The sequence below is a fragment of the Penaeus vannamei genome, chromosome 39, assembly GCF_042767895.1.
Source record: "Penaeus vannamei isolate JL-2024 chromosome 39, ASM4276789v1, whole genome shotgun sequence".
Classification (NCBI taxonomy): domain Eukaryota; kingdom Metazoa; phylum Arthropoda; class Malacostraca; order Decapoda; family Penaeidae; genus Penaeus; species Penaeus vannamei.
Window position 1 is genome coordinate 23051488 of NC_091587.1, and position 15000 is coordinate 23066487.

General features: G+C 43.4%; 1 protein-coding gene across 5 annotated transcripts in view; it reads right to left on the reverse strand.

Annotated features, from left to right (window-relative positions):
• LOC113821770 (cell adhesion molecule Dscam1) overlaps positions 1-15000 on the reverse strand; it is a 518182-nt gene that overhangs the window by 223030 nt on the left and 280152 nt on the right. For all 5 annotated transcript variants that reach the window (XR_011398248.1, XM_070116694.1, XM_070116692.1 and 2 more), the window contains exon 5: positions 7435-7584. Coding sequence is in view for 4 of the 5 variants with exons in the window: in XM_070116694.1 (XP_069972795.1) it covers positions 7435-7584 (150 nt within the window). In the remaining variant the exon portion in view is untranslated. The remainder of the gene's footprint in view (positions 1-7434; positions 7585-15000) is intronic.

Genomic DNA, 15000 nt, shown 5'->3' on the forward strand with positions numbered 1-15000 from the left:
CCCACGGGCCATGAAAGATATCTTGGATATTTCATTACTTATGCAGCATCTTGTGAATTATACGTGTGTGTGTTAGTGTGTGTGTGTGGGTGTGAGGGTGTGTTTAAGTGTGAGGAGTTTGAGTGCGATGAATGTGCGTTTGAGCGTGTGTTGTGTTGTTTTGTGTGTGTGTGTGTGAAAGTGTGTATGCGTGTGCGCGTGCTTATTTAAGGGTATTTAGTATGTGAAGGATGTACGTTTGTGTGTGTGTGTCTGATGTTTGCGTTTTGTGTGTGCATATGTGCGTGCATTGATCATATGACATACGTGTGTTGCCTAAAAGAACAAAAAAGGAGAAAAAATGAAAATAAAATCCTAATGAAAACCAACCTCCTGTTTCATCTAAAAAAGAACAACACAAAAGACGGATAGAATAAGAACAATTCCCTTAGGAAATCTACACCACCAATATTACTAAAAACTACAAAAAGAAAAAAATATAAAAAGAAAAAGAAAGAACACCAAAACTAAAACGAGAAAAAAATCTAATACAAAAAAAGAAGCCAGCAAAAAAAAAAAAAAAAAAAAAAAAAAAAAAAAAAAAAAAAAAAAATCGGTTACAAAAAAGAAATAAAGAAAAAAGCCAACAAAACGAAAAAAAAAAACAGTTACAAAAAAAAAAAAAAAAAAGAAAAAAAAGAAACACCCTGTCAACAAGACTTTATTCACGCCTCACCTCCTACCCCTTATCACCACCCCCTCCCCCATCCCCTATCATCTCCTCCTCCCCCCCTTCCCCTCTTTCTAAATCCACCACTTCCGCTGAATCAATATGAGCCACTTTGCCTTCCCGGAGATTTTTATGGCATTATTTATAACCAAAGATCTCTTCCTACCTCTCGGCCGCCATGGCTCCACGCCTTATATGGAGGGGTGGGGGAAGGGGGGAGAGGAGGAAGGGGGAAGGAGAGCAGGGAGAAGGATGGGAAGGGGAGGGGGAGGTAGTGGAGGAGGTGGAAGAGGAGGAGGAGAAGGTTGATGATGATGATGATGAGGAGGAGAAGGAGGAGGAGGAAAAGAAGGAGGAGAAGGAAGAGGTGGAGAAGGCGGGGGAGGAAGAGAAAGAAGAAGAGGAGGAGAAAGAAAAAAAAAGAAGAGGGAGAAGAAGAGGAAGGCGAAGGAAAAATCAGAGAGAAGAAGAGTAAAAAAAAAAAAAAAAAAAAAATTGGTGGAAAAGGACGAGGAGGAGGAGAGGCAGGGGCAGGGAAGGAGGAGGAAGAGGTAAACAGAGAAAAAATAAGAAGATGGAGGAGAAAGATGAGGAGGAAGAGAAGGAAAAGGAGGAGGATGAGGAGTTTAAGGAGGGGGAAGAAGAGGAATAGAAAGTATAGCAAGTGGTGACGTAAGCAGTTTTGAAGGAGCGGGTCGAAGTGTTAGTGACAGACATACAAAATGAAAGTGTAACACTAAACTCCTTTGTGAAGTGAGCGTGAAGCGTTCGATAAAGCCACTAAGTAAAGTTCTAAAGCGTGGCCATCTGGAGTAAAGCAGTGCGGTGTGAAAGAGAGTAGAGAAGAGTAGAGTAAAGGAGAGTAGATTGGAAAGCAGAAGTGTGTACCTTATAAAGGAAATGCCACTGAAATAATAATAATAATAATAATAATAATAAACTACATAAACCTAGTACTTATATTACAAGTCCTTCTCCTAACCAAGAAAAAAAAAGCAATAAAACGACACGAATAGAATTACACGCAGTAGGGATAAAAAAAGAACCATATTTTATCACATTACTTATGTCACCAAGTTTACATTTCAAAGAGAAGAGTGAACCCTTTTTATCATTATTATTATCATTGTTATTATCATTCTTATTCTTATTCTTATTCTTATCATTCTAATCATCATTAATAATATCATTATTATCATTATTATTAATATGATCATTATTATTATTTCTAATATCCTCCTCCTCCTCATTATTACTATTATCATCAATGCTACTATCATCATGATTATCATTATCATTGGTGTTATCATCCTTTTTATTATTGTCATCATTACTATTACTATTTTCACCATCATCATCATCATCATTATCACTCTTCCGAATCAAAATCACTCAGAACCTTTATCATTATTTATATCTCTCTATCCACATTCGCCCATACACTCACTCACGAAAAGCATCGCCGTCCTGTTTATCCCTCGATTCGACCTTGTTTTCACACAGGATCACCTAGAGGAGGCATGCGTCGAGGGGACAGAAATAGGTTTATCGCGGGTCAGCACCCCAGGGGATCGCGGGAAGGAACCTGCGAAGTCAGCGCGAAATATAAAAGGGAGTCTAACGCCGTCAGCGATGTTGTCAGGAAATATGTTCTCGAGTCAAGAGGCGGCGCCGAGGACTAATGTGCTGCGTGCGGAGATAGCGCCGTGATGAAAGGGGCTCGAATAAAATGGGGATAATAAGAGAAAATAAGAGGAATAAAGTGGGGATAATAAGGAAAAATAAGAGGAATAAAGTGGGGATAATAAGAAGTAATAAGAGGAATAAAGTGGGGATAATGAGAGTAATAAAATGGGGATAATAAGAAAATATAAGAGGAATAAAATGGGGATAATAAGAAAAAATAAGAGGAATAAAGTGGGGATAATAAGAACAAATAAGAGGAATAAAGTGGGGATAATAAGGAAAAATAAGAGGAATAAAGTGGGGATAATAAGAAAAAATAAGAGGAATAAAATGGGGATAATAAGAAAAAATAAGAGGAATAAAGTGGGGATAATAAGAAAAAATAAGAGGAATAAAGTGGGGATAATAAGAAAAAATAAGAGGAATAAAGTGGGGATAATAAGAAGAAATAAGAGGAATAAAGTGGGGATAATAAGAAAAAATAAGAGGAATAAAGTGAGGATAATAAGAAAAAATAAGAGGAATAAAGTGGGGATAATAAGAAAAAATAAGAGGAATAAAGTGGGGATAATAAGAAAAAATAAGAGGAATAAAGTGGGGATAATAAGAAAAAATAAGAGGAATAAAGTGAGGATAATAAGAAAAAATAAGAGGAATAAAGTGGGGATAATAAGAACTAATAAGAGGAATAAAATGGGGATAATAAGAAAAAAATAGAGGAATAAAAAGGGGTAATAAGAAAAAATAAGAGGAATAAAGTGGGGATAATAAGAAAAAATAAGAGGAATAAAGTGGGGATAATAAGTAAAAATAAGAGGAATAAAATGGGGATAATAAAAAATAAGAGGAATAAAGTGGGGATAATAAGAACTAATAAGAGGAATAAAGTGGGGATAATAAGAAGTAATAAGAGGTATAAAATGGGGATAATAAAGAAAATTAAGAGGAAGAAAATGGGCATAATAAGAACTAATAAGAGGAATAAAATGGGGACATCAAGAAAAAATAAGAGGAATAAAGTGGGGATAATAAGGAAAAATAAGAGGAATAAAATGAGGATGATAAGAAAAAATAAGAGGAATAAAATGGGGATAATAAGAAAAAAATAAGAGGAATAACATGGGGATAATAAGAAAAAATAAGAGGAATAAAATGGGGATAATAAGAACAAATAAGAGGAATAAAATGAGGATAATAATAAGAAAAAATAAGAGGAATAAAATGGGGATAATAAGAAAAAATAAGAGGAATAAAATGGGGATAATAAGAAAAAAAATAAGAGGAATAAAATGGGGATAATGAGAAAAAATAGGAGGAGGATGATAATAATGATGTATAATAAAAATATAATAAGGATGGTAAAAGAAAATAATGTTAGGATGATAACGATGATGAATAACGAAATGAAATAAAGGTGATAAAAAAGAAAATGAGGAGGAGAAAAATAAAAATTAAAAAATAAACTGGAAGAAGGATATTAAATCAGAGGGTAATAATAATAATAAAAAAAGAGTAAAAGGTAAAAAATATGATTCAATTGTAAAAGTTTCCACAGTATTAAAAAGAGAGTATGATAAAAAGAATAAATCAAAGTTGATTAGAATTATTTATCATAGAAGTGATCGAATGGAAACAAAATAATAATAATAATAATAATAATAATTATAATAAAAAGACGAGAAGAATTTGTGAAAAATAATTTCCTTAATACAAAGCTTATCGATAACTATACAGAAGGAGAGATGGGAAGGAAGAGGAAGGGAATAGAAAAGAAAGAAGAAGAAATAGAAGAAACAAACGGAGAGAAAGTAGCAGTGGAGTAAAAGGAGGAGAAGGAAGAAGAAATAGACGAAAAATGATCATGATGAATGCTTTACCCTGATAATGATGATAATTAGTAGAATGATAATCACGAAAAGTGTAGAAGGAGGGAAAAAGTGAGAAAAAACAGCAACTAAGAATAGAGAAATAAATATATAAGAAATAAATGATATATGTAAGAAAATGACGATGTGAAAGAAAAGGAAAACAGCAGAGTAAAATAAATTGAAAACAAAGGAGCAATAAAAATAATCAAGAAAGACCAAAAGTTGAAATCAAAGGATAGGAAAAAAAACTTCGATTAAAAAATAATTCAATTAAAAACCCCTTATTCTCTTGGCGCCTGAAGATGGGGCTAGCAAGAGTCGAAACGTCACAGCTTACTCCTTCCCTTAACAACTGCGTCTCATTGCACCTTTAGTCTCACGCGTTGATCTATTCTTAATCACGTTTCAAAAGGAATTCATGATCAGCTGTTTCATGAGAATCCTGAGTGTGAAAGAGCATCGTCACCCTTTTTTTTTCCTCGTGTTTTCTCTGTCATCTTCCTATTTCTTACGATCTTTATCATAATTTCTCCTTCCTCGTATCAAATATCTCTGGTTTAATTCCGTCCCTGTTAGCTTATTCAAGAGCCTGAGCGCTTCTCATGAAACCTGATATCGATTATGAAAAAAAATATATAAGTGAAAAAATGTCAGGTATATGAATAGATTATTGGAAATATGATAATGAATAAAAAAAAATGAAAATCCCAAGTATATAAAGCCAGAAATAATATTCCCTCCAAAAATGTAAAAAAATACATAGTCTTATAGTTTTTGCATGTAGATGAAAACCGCACAAGAATATTTCCCAACATCAAAAAAGAAAAAGAAAAAAAAAATAATGTTATTATTTTTATGAAAGTTTTTTTTTCCTCTTTTTTAAAGGTTCAGTCGAGTTAATAAAAGCGACACAAAGGCGCCGCATCTCCCTTTCTCTCTATATATTCATGGTGGGACAGATGCGTAAGGCAATGGGGGATGGGGAGGGAGATGGGGGGAGGGGAGAGGAAGAGGAAAATTGAGGAGGAAGATGGGGGAAGTAGAGAGGAAGAGGAATAATGGGGGAAGGAGAGAGGAAGAGGAAAATGGAGGAGGGAGATAGAAGGAAGCAGAGAGGAAGAGAAAAATGGAGGAGGGAGATGCGGGAAGGAGAGAGGAAGAGGAAAATCGAGGAGGGATATGGGGGAAGGAGAGGGGTAGAGGGAAATGAAGGAGGGAGATAGGGGAAGGAGAGAGGAAGAGGAAAATGGAGGAGGGAGATGCGGGAAGGAGAGAGGAAGAGGAAAATCGAGGAGGGATATGGGGGAAGGAGAGAGGAGGAGGAAAAATGGGGGAAGGAGGACGGAAGAGGAAAATGGAGGAGGGAGATGGGGGAAGGAGAGAGGAGGAAAAATGGAGGAGGAAGATGGGGGAAGGAGAGAGGAAGAGGAAAATGGAGGAGGGAGATGGGGGAAGGAGAGAGGACGAGGAAAAATGGGGGAAGGAGAGAGGAAGAGGAAAATGGAGGAGGGAGATGGGGGAAGGGGAGAGGATGAGGAAAAATGGAGGAGGAAGATGGGGGAAGGAGAGAAGAAGTGGAAAACGGAGGAGGAAGATGGGGGAAGGAGAGAGGAAGGGGAAAATGGAGGAGGGGGATTGGGGAAGGAGAGAGGAGGAGGAAAAATGGGGGAAGGAGAGAGTAAGAGGAAAATGGAGGAGGGAGATAGAAGGAAGCAGAGAGGAAGAGAAAAGTGGAGGAGGGAGATGGGGGAAGGAGAGAGGAGGAGGAAAAATGGGGAAAGGAGAGAGTAAGAGGAAAATGGAGGAGGGAGATGGGGAAAAGAGAGAGGATGAGGGAAAACGGAGGAGGAAGATGGGGAAGGAGAGAGGAAGATGGGGAAGGAGAGAGGAAGAGGAAAATGGAGGAATAAGATGCGGGAAGGAGAGAGGCGGAGGGAAATGGAGAAGGGCGATTGGGATAGTGAAAGGTAAGAGGGAAATAGGGGAAGGGGTTGGGGCAAGAAATGGGGGAGGGAGGCACGGAAATTTGGGAGGGATATGAGAAAGGAGAGAAGAAGAGAAAAAATAGGTGAGGGAAATGGGGAAAAGAGTGAGATTATGGGAGAGAATGGGAAGAGGGAAATGAAGGAGGGAGATGGGGAAGGAGAGAAGAAGAGGGAAATAGGGGGGAGATGTGGGTAGGGAAAAGGAAGAGGGAAATGGGGGAAAAAGTTTGGACAGGAAAGGGGAAGAGGGAGATGGGGGAAGGTGAGAGGAAGAGGGAAATGGGGGAAGGAGAAAGGGAGAGGGAAATGGGCGAGGGAAATGGGGATTAGGAAATGGAAAGAAGAAAATGGGGGAGAGAGATGGGCAATTGGAAGTGTAGAAATACGGTGAAATGGATGGAAAAGGGCACAGGAAAATTGAGTGATAAGGTACAGGGAGAGAAAGAGAACGGGGGAAATAAAGAAAGTGAGGAGAAAGGGAAGTGGGGGGAGAGAGAGAAACGAGGAATTGGATAAAAGATAACTGGGGGAAATGGTGTAAGTAGAGCAAGGAATAAATTAACTAAATAGAAGGAGATCAGAGTGTAGAAGGTAATGTTGGGGGGCTAATGGGGAAGCGGGAGAGGGGGGGGGGGAGGCACCCGCCCGCATTGCCATTGTCAAGGTCGCTGGCAAACTATGGCAACTAAGCGCCGGATTGTTTTCATATGTCAACGCTTTCTGGCTGATCAGAATAGGAGAGGGAGCGCAGCTTTGTTTGATTTACTTGTTTGTTTTGATCTTGATTGTCTAGCTTTTGTTGGGCTTTGTTTGTGCATATATAATTCTTACTTGTTTGTTCGGTATAAAAGAAATGTAAAATATAATATGGTGCGTCAGTCTGATGTTTAGTCCTGACCTACCTTCGGTGTATGCAGGCGTGTCTAAGTTCAAAGTATACCACCTTTTGTCATTGTAAGGTAACGCTACTTAGAGAAAAGTAATAAAAACTCACTCCGTACACTTTCAACATGTAGCGTGTGCTGTCTATTCTTCTCGTATAAACAGGAAAGAAAACAAAAACAACTGGAGACTTAAAGTTGAACATACACCAGTAGATACACCAACCCCCTCCCCTCCCCCACAACACCCTACCCTCCTACCCCCCACAAAGCCTCCCCCTACGCGAACAAACACACAAACTTACCCGTGACAATGATCCTGGCCGGGGTATGGGAGAGCTGTGCCCGCCCCGTCAGCGTGTGGAGGGTCCGACACTGGTACCTGGAGAGTCCGTCTTGGGGACCCACTTCCAGGACGTGCAGGTCACCTTCGGGAGTCATGTGGTACTTGCCGTCTGCGGAAGGAGGAGGAATTTGATTATGAGAGGCTGAAAGTAGAGGCTGGGGAGGTGAGAGTGGGGGGAGGGTGGGGGAAGGGTGGGGGAGGGGGAGGGGAAGGGAGAGAAAATGGGTGGTGGGTAGGAGAAGGTGAGAAGGGAGGGGAGATAGGAGGGAGAGGGAAGTAGAGGAGAAGGGAGGGGAGATGGGAGGGAGAGGGAAGTAGAGGAGAAGGGAGGGGAGATGGGAGGGAGAGGGAAGTAGAGAAGGGAGGGGAAGTGTGGGGAGGGTAGGGGAGGAGGAGGGAAAGGGGGAAAAGATGGGTGGAGGGTAGGAGAAGGTAAGAAGGGAGGGGAGATGGGTAGAGGGTGGGGGAAGGTAAGGAGAAGGGAGGGGAGGGGAGGTGGGTGGAGGGTGGGGGAGGGTGCGGGGAAGGGAGGGAAGATAGGTGGAGGGTAGGAGGAGGTTAGAAGGGAGGGGAGATGGGTGGAGGGTAGGGGAAGGTAAGGAGAAGGGAGAGAAAATGGGTGGAGGAGAAGGTGAGAAGGGAGGGGGATGGGTGGAGGGTAGGAGGAGGTGAGGGGAAGGGAGGGAAGATAGGTGGAGGAGAGAAAGGTGGAGGGAGTGGGTGAATAGGGTGGGGAGGTAGGTCGATGTGGGGAGAAGATGGGAAAAAGAGAGGAAAGGAGTTCGAAGATAGTTGGAGAGTGAAAAAAGGAGAAAGCAAGGATGAAAGCGAGAGGGAGAGTTACACACACAGAGACAGAAAGAGCTGCAACAAACAGACAGACAAAAAGATAGACAGATAAACAGACAGATAACCATATATGCGGACGGACACTTGGACAGTACAGGCAAATAGGTAGATAAATAAAAACTCTGACATCAATACATATGAAGACGAACACACAGACAAACAGACAGACTATCCAGCTCACTCTCTCAAACAATAATTAATGATTCTGTAATGGTTGTTCCCGTAATTATGTGCAGTATTGCAATGTAAGCTCTTTACAGAACCGATGGGGGCTTTGTTAGCATACTGGCATATTCCTTTTGATCTAGTCCTGGCCTATCAATAAAGTTCTAGCATTTTCAACTATACCTTGCTATCCCTTCTCTATAGCTATACGACTAATGAGCCAATTTGCACTTTGCTCATCATATTCCATTTCACTTTTGTCTTCTCATTAGTTCCATTCTCGTCTGGCATTGCCTCTCCTTTTCTTTCTTTTTTTTATCTGGTTTTGTTTCTCTGTCTGCCTGTCTATTCATCTGTCTGTCTGCCTCTCTCTCTCTCTCTCTCTCTTCCCTTCTCTCTCTTTCTTTCTTCTCTCTCTCTTTCTTTTTTTCTTCTCTCTCTCTCTCTTTCTTTCCCTCTTTCTCTCCCACTTTCTCTCTCTCTCTCTCTCTCTCTCTCTCTCTCTCTCTCTCTCTCTCTCTCTCTCTCTCTCTCTCTCTCTCTCTCTTCCTCTCTCTTTCTCTCTCACCATCTTCGTTGCCAAATCTTTACGAAGATGATTGAAACGTGCTCCAGATTGATTTCCAATCTGCATATGATTTGTTCTCAATCACAGTTTTCCTCCTTCCCTTCTATTCTTCCCGCGTTTACCCTCAGCCCAGGCCATTATCCTTCTCGCCTTTCCTCTACCCCTTCTTTCTTTTCCTTTCTCTCCTTTTTTCTGTCTCTATCCCCTTTTCTTTCTCTCCTTTCCTCTCCCTCTGTCCCCTTTCCTATCTCCTCTTTGCCGTCCCTCTATCCCCTTTCCTTTCTCCTCTTTCCTCTATCCCCTATTCCTTCCCCTCCTTTCCTCTCCCTCTATCTCCTTTCCCTTTCTCCCCTTTCCATCCCTGCCTTTCCCTCTTTTCCTTTTCCCTTTCCCTGCTTTTATTTCCCTCTATTTCCTTTTCATTTCCCTCCTTTCCCCTCCCTTACTCCCCTTTCCTTTCACTGCTTTCCCTTCCCTCTCCCTTTATTTCCCCTCTCCTTTCCCTCCACTCCCCTCTATCTATCACCTTTCCTTTCCCCCCTAAGCTCTCCCTCTTTTCCTCTCCATCTACTTTTCTTTTCTCTCCTTTCCTCTCCCTCACTCCCCTCTCCTTTCCCTCCTTTCCCCTTTCCTTTCTCCCCTTTCCATCCCTGCCTTTCCCTCCCTCACTCTACCCTTCCTTCCGCTCATGGTCTTCTGCCTCTATCCCCTTACCTTTCTCTCCTTTCCTCTCCTCTATCCCCTTTCCTTTCCCTCCTTTCCTCTCTCTCACTCCCCTCTCCTTCCCCGCCCTCACTCCCCTTTCCTTTCTCCCCTTTTCCTCCCTGCCTTTCCCTCCCTCACTCTACCCTCTCTTCCGCTCATGGTCTGCCTCTATCCCCTTACCTTTCTCTCCTTTCCTCTCCTCTATCCCCTTTCCTTTCCCTCCTTTCCTCTCCCTCACTCCCCTCTCCTTCCCCTCCTTTCCCCTTTCCTTTCTCCCCTTTCCCTCCCTGCCTTTCCCTCCCTCACTCTACCCTTCCTTCCGCTCATGGTCTGCCTCTATCCCCTTACCTTTCTCTCCTTTCCTCTCCTCTATCCCCTTTCCTTTCTCTCCTTTCCTCTCCCTCACTCCCCTCTCCTTCCCCTCCTTTCCCCTTTCCTTTCTCCCCTTTCCATCCCTGCCTTTCCCTCCCTCACTCTACCCTTCCTTCCGCTCATGGTCGTGGTAGAGGCTAATGTTCGAGACGCTTGGATAACTTTGGGATAAAATTTCTGAGATCTAAAGTGGTTTCCTTCAGGCTTTCTCTAATGTCTTCAGTGATGGCATCGTTAACTGGATCCTCGTGCGGTGAGGGGCGTACATGCGCGCACACGTGTGTACATACGTGGAAGTACGTGGATACAATTATGTGATTTTTTGATGCTTGTCGACACATATTTTCTCTTTTTCTTAATCTGTCTCTGTCTCTGTCTTTCTCTTTTGTCTGTTTCTCCCTCCCCCCCTCTCTCTCTCTCTTGTCTGTTTCTCTCCCTCCCTCTCTCTCTCTCTCTCTCTCTCTCTCTCTCTCTCTCTCTCTCTCTCTCTCTCTCTCTCTCTCTCTCTCTCTCTCTCTCTCTCTCCTTCAATCTAACCTTTTCCTTCCCCACACTGTCTTCGTCAAACCTTTGCAATTCCCTCCAACACCTTCTTCCCCCCCTCCCTAGTAGCCCTCCAACCCCCTCTCAACCCCCTTCTAACCCTCTCCAACCCCCTTCTAACCCCCCAACCCCCTCTAACCCCCCTCCAACCCGCAAGGAACGGCGAACGGCGACGAAGAGCGATGGCGTTCCCGCTCCGTCTCCTAAGGAATAAATCTTACTAAGAAGATGCCGCCGAGAGGCCCAAACACAACACTCTCTACCGCACGGACGACGACGCGCTAAAACGGCTTCTATGCCCCCGGGCCATAAGGTCGAGTGCATTTATCGGATTAGCGACGTTGAGTGGTAGTGACAGTTTTGGGCTGAAGACGTTAAGCGAATCTTAGCGACGTTATGCAAGTCTTTAGGGAAGTTATGAATCTTCTTGCTGGTGTGAAATCCCTTTGCCAAAAGCGGGGATGCAGGGGCTCGGGTCCGTGGCGCTTTCGCTGTTTTGTTTGTTTGTTTGAGTGTTTGTGTGCTTTTTATTTTTTTATTTTATTTATTTATTTTTTTTTATTTATTTTTTTTTTTAAATCTCATCCACTCTGTTTCCTTCCCCGTTTGTTTGTTTGAATGTTTGTGTAATCTTTATGATCTTTTTTATATATATTTTTTGTTCTATTAATCTCATCCACTCTGTTTGCTTCCGCCTTTGTTTGTTTGAATGTTTGTGTGTTTTTTATTTTTTTATTTTCAATTTTCTTTCGTTCTTTCAATTTCATCCACCCTATTTTCTTCCCCCCTTCCCTCTTCCTTTTTCTTTGCCTTTCTGCTTCCACTTCCTCTCTTCTCTCTCACTCATTCTTCCTCTTGCCTTCACACCCTCTTTCCTCCTCACTTCGACTTTATTCCTCCTTTTCCTTTCCTTTTCCTCTCCTCTCTGCCCACCTACTTCCTAACCCCTCTCCCCCCTTCTTCCTTTTACCGTCTCCTCCCACCTTTCTTCCCATGCGGTACCCCCCCCCCTCTCCGCCCACTAATCTCTCCTTTCCACCCTCTTCCCCTTACTCTCCCGTATCTTTCCTCTCCCTTTACAATTCCTCTTTCTCACCTTTACCCTTTCCACTTTCCCTCATTTCTCCTCCCCTCCCCCTCTCTTCCCTCCGATCTCCTCTCCCTTCCTACCTCCTCCCTTTCGTCCTTCCCACTTCCTTTCGCTTTCTATCTCTTCTTATCCCTTTCCCTCCCTCTTCCTTTCCCCTTTTCTCCCCCTTCTATTCCCCTTCCCTCTCGACTGTCCCTCCTTTCCCCCACTTCATTTTCCCTTCTCTCTCCTCCCCTTTCCACTGTCTCTCCTTTTATCCCCTTTCTCTCCCACCTCATTTCTCCTCCCTTTATCCCCTTTCCCTCCCACCTCCTATCTCCTCCCTTCTACCCCTTTCCCTCCCACCTCATTTCTCCTCCCTTCATCCCCTTTCCCTCCCACCTCCTTCCTCCTCCCTTTATCCCCTTCCCTCCCACCTCCTTTCTCCTCCCTTTATCCCCCTTCCCTCCCACCTCCTTTCTCCTCCCTTCATCCCCTTTCCCTCCCGCCTCCTTTTCCCTCCCTTTATCCCCTTCCCTCCCACCTCCTTCCTCCTCCCTTCATCCCCTTTCCCTCCCGCCTCCACTCACAACCCCGGCTTTAACGACAGTCTTGACAGATGAGTGCCGCCGTGAGTCAGGACGCGAGTGAATGAATAACGTCTTAAACGAGAAAATCCATCTTAGGAAGGTTTCTGGGGAGGCGGGGGGGGGGGGAGGGTGTCAAAGTCTGCCTGTATGTCTGTCTGTCGGTGTTCCTTGCGAGTGCTCCTGCTTCCTTGCGAGGAGGGAAGGAGGAGGGGAAGTGGAAAAGGGGAGGATGGGGAGGAGAGGGGGAAGAGGAAAAGGGGAGGATGTAGAGGAGAGGGGGAAAAGGTTAAGGGAAGGATGGAGAGGAGAGGGAGAGGAGGTAAAGGGATGGGGAGGAGAGGGAGAAGGGGTTAAGTTGGGAGAATAATGGAGTAGAGGAAGAAACAAGCGGTAGATAGGAGAAGGATGGAGAGGAGAGGAAAAGAGAGGAGAAAGATGGGAGATTCATGGAGAGGAGAAAGATGGGAGATGGATGGAGAGGAGAGGAAGAAGGGGGAGGCAGAAGGGAGGAGGATGGAGAGAAGAGGAAAAAAGAGAGAGATAAAAAAAAAAAGATGGAGAGAAAGCGGGAAGAGAGATGTGAAGGAAGGAGGAAGTGGACGAGAGGAGGTTGGAGAGAAGAAGAGGGAGAAGGAAAATGGGAATTATGTATTATTATTTATTATTATTTCTTATATTTTTATATCATTATTATATAGAATTATATTTATATTTTTATTTTTATATGATTATTATATAGAATTATGTAGATGGAGTACAGAGGAAGAAGGTGGAGGGAAAGGGGAGGAAGAGAGAGGAAAATGAAGAAGAAAGGAAGAGGGAGGAGGGGGATGGGAGAAAGACGGAGAGGTTTAGGAGAAGAGATATGGGAGATGGATGAAGAGGAGAGGAAGAGGATGGAGAAAAGAGGAAAAGAGAAGGGAGATGGGAATAGAGTGGAGAGGGAGAAGGAATAGGTAGATAGGAGAAAGACAGAGGGCAGGAAGAATGGTGGAGTAGATAGGAGAAAGGAGAAGAGGGAAGTAGAAAGGAAGATGGACAAGAAAATTGAAGACGTAAAAAGGGAACAGGGATGAAGAGGAATGGAGAAGAGAGAAAGAGGGAGGGAGGGAGGAAGGATGAAGGAGAAGGAAGAGAAGGAAGAAGGACGTAGACGAACAAAAAGAAAAAGGGACAAGCTTTACAGTAAAAAAGGTGGAAAAAAGAGGAAGGAGAAGGGGGGGAGATGAGATAAGCAAGGAGAAAGAAGAGAATCATCGGGAGAAGAAGATAGGAGAAAAACAAAACAGTAAAGAGGGAACAGCTTGGAGGCTAATAATGGTGAAGCATTATGAAGACAAAAAAAAAGATAAAAAATATTAGAAAAGAGAGAACAACTGGGAGAGGGAAGGAGAAAAGAAAGATGAAAAGGGACAGAGGTAGAAGAAAATGGGAGATGAAGATGAGAGTAGGAAAGGGAGGGAAGGGAGGTGAATAAAGATGGAAAGGAGAGGATGGATATTTAGAGACAAGGAGATATGAGAATGGTAGAGATAGGAGAAAACGGAAGGAAAGAGAAAGAGATGTAATGTAATGAAAGTATGAAGACGTTACAGAAGGGATGAGATGGGATAAGTTAGCGATAGAAAATGGAAATTAATTAAATGAAAAGAGAAAAATGAAGGAGAAAAAATATAGGAATAGTGAGGAAATCGTACGAAAAAGGAACTTGTGGGAAAATTGTTAAAATGAAGTTGTGAGAAAATCGTTAAAATTTAATTGTAGGAAAATTGTTAAAAGGAAATCGTGAAAAAATCAGAAATAAAATTGGAGTAAGATGGAAAAAAGTGTAAAGGGTGAAGGAGAATAAAAAATGGAAAAAGAGGGAAGATTTGACAGAAAGAAAAATGAAAGGGACACACACACACACACACACACACACACACACACACACACACACACACACACACACACACACACACACACACACACACACACACACACACACACACACACACACACACACACAAACGAGTAAAAGAAAGGAGGGATAAAACAAAGATCAAAATCAACGAAAAGAAAAAGAGAGAGAGAGCGACAGAAAGCGGGAGAAGAAAGAAAGGAGAGAAAGGAGAGAAAGAGAAAGTCAATAGCCTAGATTTAATCATAAATGCATTTCGCTGTACTCGGACTGCGGCGAGACATCATCCGGCCTACAGTTCTTAGAATTTGGGAATAAAAGCCTCCCACATAACACCCCCACCCCCCCTCCTCCTCTCCTCATCACCCCCACCCCCCCTCCTCCTCTCCTCATCACCCCCACCCCCCATCCTCCTCTCCTCATCACCCCACCCCCATCCTCCTCTCTCCCTCCCTCCTCTCCTCATCACCCCCACCCCCTCCTCCTCTCTCCCCTCCCTCCTCTCCTCATCACCCCCACCCCCATCCTCCTCTCCTCATCACCCCACCCCCATCCTCCTCTCTCCCTCCCTCCTCTCCTCATCACCCCCACCCCCATCCTCCTCTCTCCCTCCCTCCTCTCCTCATCACCCCCACCCCCATCCTCCTCTCTCCCTCCCTCCTCTCCTCATCACCCCCACCCCCATCCTCCTCTCTCCCTCCCTCCTCTCCTCATCACCTTCAAACAACCCTCCTCCTCTCTCCCTCCCTCCTCTCCTCATCACC